The sequence below is a fragment of the Sinocyclocheilus anshuiensis genome, unplaced genomic scaffold (assembly GCF_001515605.1).
Source record: "Sinocyclocheilus anshuiensis isolate Anshui unplaced genomic scaffold, SAMN03320099.WGS_v1.1 scaffold906, whole genome shotgun sequence".
Classification (NCBI taxonomy): Eukaryota; Metazoa; Chordata; class Actinopteri; order Cypriniformes; family Cyprinidae; genus Sinocyclocheilus; species Sinocyclocheilus anshuiensis.
In genome coordinates, this window is record NW_015540937.1 from 402,264 (window position 1) to 411,000 (window position 8,737).

Consider the following 8,737-nt stretch of genomic DNA (forward strand, 5'->3'; position numbering starts at 1 on the left):
TATATATATAAAAAAAAATATATATATATATATATATATATATATATATATATATATCCCCCCCCCATCAATTGCTTACTGTACCATCATGTCACTGCAAACCCATATGACTTTATTTCTTCTATGGAACACAAAAGGAAATGTTTAGCCGAATGTCCAGACTGCTCTTTTCCATACAACAAAAGCAGTGACCAGGATCTGTCAAGCACTGAAAAATGTCATAAAACAACCATAAAAGTACAATAATATTAGTCAATATAACAATATAACTAGATTTGTACATTTTATGAAGAAAATGTGAATATTGACATGGCAAAACCACCTGCAATTCCTTACTTTGGCAGTGACAATGCTTCTAAGGCATTTCTAATAGTGGCTAGGGAGTTCAGGAGCTAAGGTGTTCTGAGTGGTTGTTATGGTGTTGCTATGCTATTGCTAAGATGGTGGTTGCCAGGGTGTTGCTATGTGGTTACTGAGTGTTCTGAGTGATCACTAGGGAGTTTTGGGGGGTTGTCAGGGTGTTGCTATGCAGTTGCTGAGGTAGTCAGGGTGTTGCTATGCAGTAGCTAAGGCATTTCTAACAGTAGCTAGGGAGTTCAGGAGCTACGGTGTTCTGAGTGGTTGTTAGGGTGTTGCTATGCAGTAGCTAAGGCATTTCTAATAGTGGCTAGGGAGTTCAGGAGCTAAGGTGTTCCGAGTGGTTGTCGGGGTGTTGCTATGCAGTAGCTAAGGCATTTCTAATAGTAGCTAGGGAGTTCAGGAGCTAAGGTGTTCTGAGTGGCTGTTATGCAGTTGCTAAGGTATTTCTAATAGTAGCTAGGGAGTTCAGGAGCTAAGATGTTCTGAGTGGTTGTTATGCAGTTGCTAAGGTATTTCTAATAGTAGCTAGGGAGTTCAGGAGCTAAGGTGTTCTGAGTGGTTGTTATGCAGTTGCTAAGGTATTTCTAATAGTGGCTAGGGAGTTCAGGAGCTAATGTGTTCTAAGTGGTTGTCAGGGTGTTGCTATGCAGTTGCTAAGGTATTTCTAATAGTAGCTAGGGAGTTCAGGAGCTAAGATGTTCTGAGTGGTTGTTATGCATTTGCTAAGGTATTTCTAATAGTGGCTAGGGAGTTCAGGAGCTAAGGTGTTCTGAGTGGTTGTTAGGGTGTTGCTATGCAGTTGCTAAGGTATTTCTAATAGTGGCTAGGGAGTTCAAGAGCTAAGGTGTTCTGAGTGGTTGTTAGGGTGTTGCTATGCAGTTGCTAAGGTATTTATAATAGTAGCTAGGGAGTTCAGGAGCTAAGGTGTTCTGAGTGGTTGTTATGGTGTTGCTATGCTATTGCTAAGATGGTGGTTGCCAGGGTGTTGCTATGTGGTTACTGAGTGTTCTGAGTGATCACTAGGGAGTTTTGGGGGGTTGTCAGGGTGTTGCTATGCAGTTGCTGAGGTATTCTAGTAGTGGCTATGGAGTTTTATAGCTGGTTTTATAGTGGTAGCTAGGTTCGTCCTAAGTGGTTGTCAGGGTGTTGCTATGCGGTCACTGAGTGTTCTGTTAGGGAGTTTTGGAGGGTTGTCAGGGTGTTGGTATGCAGTTGCTAAGGTGTGCATATATTATCATCAGCACTGAACGCCCAGTGATCGCCTGGAGCTCACATCTCCGAAATCGGCGAAGCAAATTTTCAAATAGGTGCTATCATTATAAATAAACCACATATTTGAGTTTTAAACAAATACCTTCTCACCTGTAAAACTGTTAAAACTACGTTTCATGACACAATAACAGTAATATTTTGAAAATTACGCCATTAACACTCACTGGTTGGTGTGAAATGCATTCTGGGATACCGGGCTGCCTCAAGTTCGCATAAGTCACCTCTTGATGCATCCTTGGTAAAAGGGGCGGAGTAAGAACACATCCGGGGATTTGAAGTGTACTTGGCTAGAAGTGAACTTTGAATTGGAACAGTGCTTGGGCAACGACTGATGACTTACTATCTAAAGTGAAAACGCTCCACCCTCAAGTCTCTGAGATATTCCGCTCTCTAGATCACAAATACTAATTATAACTATATTACATTCTGGAGTAAATATATCCATAATAATAGTGACACTTACCTTACTAGACATCACTAATCATTTCAGATTGCTCAGGAAGTCAAACTCATGTTACCAAAAACATGACAGGAGGCAGAGGCTCCACACCTGGTCACATGATTAGTCACCAGCACCAGGAAGACACGCATTACTGGAACACACAGGAATTTTAGGGCATTTCCAACTCACTTCTTCTCAGCTCTCCTTTTCCTTTTCTTGGTTGCTCACTTTCTATTCTCACTCCTCCTTATTCCATAACCCTCCTTTCCTGCTTCCCTCAATCATACAGCATGGTTCTTGTTATCTGTCGTTTATATGATCAGGTTTTATGACCCATTTAGCTGTGATTGAGTGTTTGTACTCACTACCACACACACACGGAATGACATCAAATGTAGCTGATGTGTGTGTGCTCACCATTTCTCATATCATAAATATTTTAGGGAAATTCTTCCTTGAACTCCTTTATATCTCTCAGTGATAAGCCTTCATATAGAAGAAGTCAGAAAAACAACTCAGAAGAGGGATTTTAAGAGTTACAGACTACCGGCACACCCTGATATCCCAACAAAGGTAAAGATGAAAATCAGCTCTCTATTTGCCTGTTTGTTGTTGTTGTTGTGTTTTAATAAGTTTTACTTCCTGATACTCAATAAACATGATGTCAGGCAGGATGGCTTTCCTGAGAACCGTTAAGTAACACGCCACAACACACGCCCATGTCTGCGGATGAGTGTGTTAGTAAATGCAGTACTGTCCTGTGTGGCCTGCTGCCACTGAAAGGCCATGAAACCAAAGCACCACGTGCACAAGGCAGGAATTCTAAGAAGAATCTGCCCTCTAGTGGCCAGATAGAGCACACGGTATTATTTTTTCAGTATAATGCATACTGTGCACAGCAAACACATTTTATTTTATTTTTTTACTACATTTCAAAACGTACAATATTCAGCAAGACAGACTGTGTGGAATACCGTATCTCACAATCCAAGAAATATTTTCAAATATGCAATATATTTTTAACATCTGTGTTTTGGACTGTCAAAATGTTGTTTTTAAAGCTGCACATATTTCATATTTTTAATTATATTTTATATTATATTATATATTGTATTATATTATATATTGAGCAGGGTCAGAAAATAGCCACCAAAATTCTAAATGAGGAGATTTTTTCTTTTACTTGTACATCCAAATCTTTATTCTTTTAAAATACAAAGTATTTCTTAAAATGCTACTTTGGACTTGGATAATTCAATATGCATGAAGATACGAACTGCTGTAAAGATTTTTTAAACATTAAATATATATTTGAATATATTGAATAAATTACATATTATTTGTTCATTTGTGAGCCTGGAGCACAAAAGCAGTCTTAAGTCGCTGGGGTATATTTGTAGCAATAGCCAACAATACATTGTATGGGTCAAAATTATCAATTTTTCTTTTATGCCAAACATCATTAGGATATTAAGTAAAGATCATGTTCCATGAAGATATTTTGTAAATTTCCTACCGTAAATATATCAAAACTTAATTTTTGTTTAATAATATGCATTGCTAAGAACTTCATCTGGACAACTTTAAAGATGATTTTCTCAATATTTAGATTTTTTTGCACTCTCAGATTCCAGATTTTCAAATAGTTGTATCTCAGCCAGATATTGTCCGATCCTAACAAACCATACATCAATGGAAAGATTATTTATTCAGCTTTCAGATGATGTATAAATCTCAATTTTGAAAAAATGACTTTTAAGACTGGTTTTGTGGTCCAGGGTCACATATTGCCAGAGGTTAAAATATTTAAAATTAATTTAATTTATTTTTATGTTAAATTTTATAACTGGATGCAACTTGTCAAATTAAACATGCAATGTATTTATGTCATATGACAATATTTTAGCGTACATAAATATTGTTTCACATACGTAGGTAGCACTATTTTTACAATTTTAAATAGTGGAGGCTTTATTTTTATTTGGTGTTTTTTTTTTTTTTTTTTTTTTTGTACATTTTGGGACTGATGTATGAAAGAGACTTATTCCCCATATCCCATATCACTATATGTAAAATGTTATTCTGAGTCTAGATAATTATAATAATTCATTAGATGTAAATAAACTGAAGCATTTGCCGCATTTATGTTCAAAACCATTCCTTTTTGATAGTATACGTAGTATACAGTATGTATGAAGTATGCTAAATGTCAGTAGAAATATAATCGGTGCAATACAGGCAACCAGAGCTCAATGCGTGAAATACTGCAATGCATATAACTGTATAACCTGTAAGTTGATGAAAACGTAATGCGATGCACTCACTGCCTCAGAAGCAGCCGTTCTAATGACGGACAAAACACATAATGCCGTCATCCGCTGGTCAAAAACCAAACCCAAACTCCATTTGAGCTAGATTTTCATAAAATGTTAAGTGCAAGTGTTTGACAAAGCCACAATACCAACTCTGAGTTTGATAAAGCCCCCCCGTATTTTATTTTTTTTGCCATATTTCAGTGCTTAGTGGTGTGCCGTGGGATTTGTTATTTATCAAAACTGTGCCGTGACAGAAAAAAAAAGGTTGGGAAACACGTACTGTGCAGTATGCAATATGCCAGTGAAAATAAAACTCATTAGTCTCAGGTCAAAGGTCAGCCTGATGTTTTTAGCTTACTTTATTGAATTCATGTTCGTTATTTACATATTACCTGATAATTATTGTGATTTAGGCTACACATTTCATTCATGATATTCGCTGGCTGGTTGTCCAGCAGTGTGCGTCAACAGTGTGTGGTTTGAAGCTCATTTGTCTGGTTGTTGTTGATTGGTTCACAGGGGCAGAGGTCGCTGCCGGGGTCGTTTCCAGGTGCGGTGCTGGAGTTATGCATGCCGTAAGGTATCGTCCCATTGGCTACAGGCTGATGCAGGTGTGTGCTCCACTGAGTAGAGATAACTCCGCCCCAAACTTGACGACTTTCCTGAAAACTCACGCAGATTGCACAGATACGCCCCTTTTGCTCACAGCCACGCCCACTTCTGTCGCGTACCCCCAGGTGCCTCGTTCCGCCCCGCCCCCCTTTGTTACGCCGACTGAGCGAGACCGTCTGCGCTTGCGTGTAGCGCGTGGCCACGGACGCCAGGTCCGAGTGGGAGGAGGTGCTATCGATGAGTCTTTTCCCGAGCGCGAGCGGTCGCAGAGGCAGCGCGAGCCGCAGCAGCTTCCAGAAGCGCGAGTCCGTCCGCTCGGAGCGCGCGCCGTGCCAGCGCACGCAGGTGGAGTAGTTGCGCAGCTCCGCGATGTCGCCGCAGGGGGCGCTGAGCGCGCGCCGTCTCACGGTGATGAGGGGTGCGCGCGACGTGTGATGCAGGTACAAACACAGACGACACTCCAGCAGACTGATGCTCTTCTCGCACAGACAGTCCGAGCTCAGCACCACCAGCAGCCGCCGACACGCCTGCATAGACCTGAGGACCGACTCCATCAGATCTGAGACACACACACACAGCAGGCGCTGATTACACTTCCTCTGAAAGAAATGAGCACTTCTATGCAGCAAGGATGCATTAAACGGATCAAAAGTGACAGTGAAGACATTTAGAATGTTACAGAAGATTCCTATTTCAAATAAATGCTGTTCTTTTGAACTTTCTGTCCATCAAAGTATCCTGAAAAATAAAATGCATCACGATTTCCACAAAAATATGAAGCAGCACAACTGTTTTCAACACTGATAATAATCAGAAATGCTTCTCCAGCAGCATATTAGAATGATTTCTGAAGATCGTGTGACACTGAAGATTCAGCTTTGATCACAGCAATGTTAAAACATGTTGGTACTCTTGCTCACAAATATACAGTATAATCTCACTGTAAATGTGACTTCTCAAGAGGAATTCTTATTATTTCAGTTGAGATTTAACTTGAGTCCTTTGTTTTGGGTTGATCAGTGCGTGAAGACTGTTTTTTCAGCTTTCCCACATATACATATTTTAGACATCAACCATTCAATCAACAAGAATAAATAAATCAAAAGTAAGCATCACAAGTAATCCACAGCACTCCAGTCCATCAGTCAACATCTTGTGAAGCCAAAAGCTGCATGTTTGTAAGTTAAAATATGAGTCCATAATCCATAATAACGCTTCTTCCAGTGAAAAAGCCCATCTCCTGTTGTCTCACATCAGAATCCACCACATATTTGTTTAGAGCTGTTTTGGCTTGTAAACGCTGCTTGATCTGTGCAGATTTCTCTCCTGATTCAGACCAGACCACTTTTTCACTGGAGGAAGCGTTATTATGGATTATGGACTCAGATTTTGTCCTGAAGCAATGGTCTAAAGTTAAAAACATCTTAATGCTGGATTTGTTTCAGCTTTTGTCTTCTCCAGATGTTAACTGATGGGCTGGAGTGCTGTGGATTACTTGTGGATTATTGTGATGTTTTTATCAGACTCTCATTCTGACGGCACCCATTCACTGCAGAGCATCCATTGCTGAGACACTGATGCAATGCTACATTTCTCCAAACCTGATGAAGAAACAAACTCATCCACATCTTGGATGGCCTGAGAGTGAGCACATTTTCAGCAGATTTTCATTATTGGGTGAACTATTACTTTAAACTAATGGCAGATGGTACATTTTTGAATGACTTTTGAACTTTCTGAATTGCCAATGGAAAAAAATACTGCTAAAACGAAGGAGGCTGGAAACATGTGCAATCACTGTTGCGATATATTTAGACGTATGTTGGGTTTTTCTTTCCTGAGAATCAGAACTGAGCTGATCTGGCTTCTCCAGACCTCGAGTTGAGAAACACACACAAAACCAGATTCACCGGGGCAAGACGGCATGTGATTGGTTGAGGTTTACCACTTCCTCTATTCACTGATGACTGAAAGGAAATGCTTACGCAAACATTTCATCATCCATGATCATGAGTGTAAATAATGAACATGGACATCAGCTGCTGTCATGGGATGATCGGGTTCAGTATGAAATCATCATGAGAAATGTAATGAAATGAATAAATGAAACCGGTGCAGATGCAAAAATACGTTTTTATTTATCAAAGCAGTTTCAAAATGTGATCACAGAACATACTGGACATGACATGCTCATAAATGAAGAACACAGTGATGCATGACAACAACAAAATAAACATACAAAGAATCAAATGCAATTGAATGAAAACAGCTGGAGGTTTGTTACGGAGCATGAAAGAGGGAATGAAACCTCTAAAACCCTGTTTTATAGCACGCTATTTCAGGTGTCAGAGATTGGCAGCAGTGGCGTTTGAAACCACAGTGGAGATGATCTAGTGCAGATGAGCGCACTACAGTCCAAACCCACTGCAGCAGGGTCTCACGCCCCCTGTCGGTTCTTGAGGGAACTGCAGGGGGTTTGAGAGGTGATAAAAAGATCATAAATCATAATCATAAAATTAAATATTTTTTAACTAATATATATATATATATATATATATCATTAATGGACATCAGAGAACGATGAATATGCAAATGTTAAATAATTTTGTTAAAATCATTTTGTTAACTGAAAGTTGAAATAAAATATAAATACTATATGAAAAACAAAAAATATAAAAATAAATGCTAATTCAAAATATCAATAATACTATAATAGTACAAAAACACTGGGAATCCCTAATGAAAACTTAACGTAATTAACTTAAACGGAAATTAGATATGTTGCCTTGGCAGCTAACGGAAATACAATAACTTGAAGCACTAAAACTGAAATAAAAAAAATTATATATATGTGACCCTGGAGCACAAAAGCAGTGTTAAGTCGCTGGGGTATATTTGTAGCAATAGTCAACAATACATTGTATGGGTCAAAATTATTGATTTTTCTTTTATGGCAAAAAAGGATATTATGTAAAGATCATGTTCCATGAAGATATTTTGTAACTTTCCTACCGTAAATATATCTAAACTTAATTTCTGATTAGTAATATGCATTGCTAAGAACTTCATTTGAACAACTTTAAAGATGATTTTCTCAATCTCAATTTGGATTTTTTTGCACCCTCAGATTCCAGATTTTCAAATAGTTGTATCTCGGCCGAATATTGTCCGATCCTAACAAACCATACATCAATGGAAAGATTATTTATTCAGCTTTCAGATGATGAATACATCTCAATTTAAAAAAATTGACACTTATGACTGGTTTTGTGCTCCAGGGTCACATATATATGGGTCAAAGACAAGGCGTCCCATTTGGGTGTGCGCATCAAAATAAATTCACAATTTTTTATTATATTTTAATTGATTAAAAACTTCTTGTTGACAAATGGGTCAAACCTAGTGCTTTATGTGGGCTGAACTGTGATCCTTAAACAGAGTCTTTTAATGTCGTTAATGATTCTTGATCTAAATATGCCTGACTAGATTTTTTTTTTACATGAACTATTGCTACCGTGAATTTTAGTGGCTGTCTTTTGTAAATCATGGTAAAAATGTATGATAATCATTATTTTTTGCTCAAAAATTTTTTTTTGCATTAAACAGGACGCAATATAATGTATGGGAGGGGGGACTAAGTTTTAATGTATTTAGTGTATTAAACTTTTATTTTGATTTGTTTTGAAACCCATTTTTGTATTTGACCCATATATATATATATATATATATATATATA

General features: G+C 38.1%; 1 protein-coding gene across 1 annotated transcript; it reads right to left on the reverse strand.

Moving 5' to 3' along the window:
* Positions 1-4,733: 4,733 nt before the first annotated feature.
* Positions 4,734-5,611, reverse strand: LOC107689582 (interleukin-1 receptor accessory protein-like). Its single transcript, XM_016487613.1, has one exon. The coding sequence runs from the start codon at positions 5,553-5,555 to the stop codon at positions 4,854-4,856; it is 702 nt and encodes a 233-aa protein (XP_016343099.1). The 5' UTR covers positions 5,556-5,611; the 3' UTR covers positions 4,734-4,853.
* Positions 5,612-8,737: the final 3,126 nt, after the last annotated feature.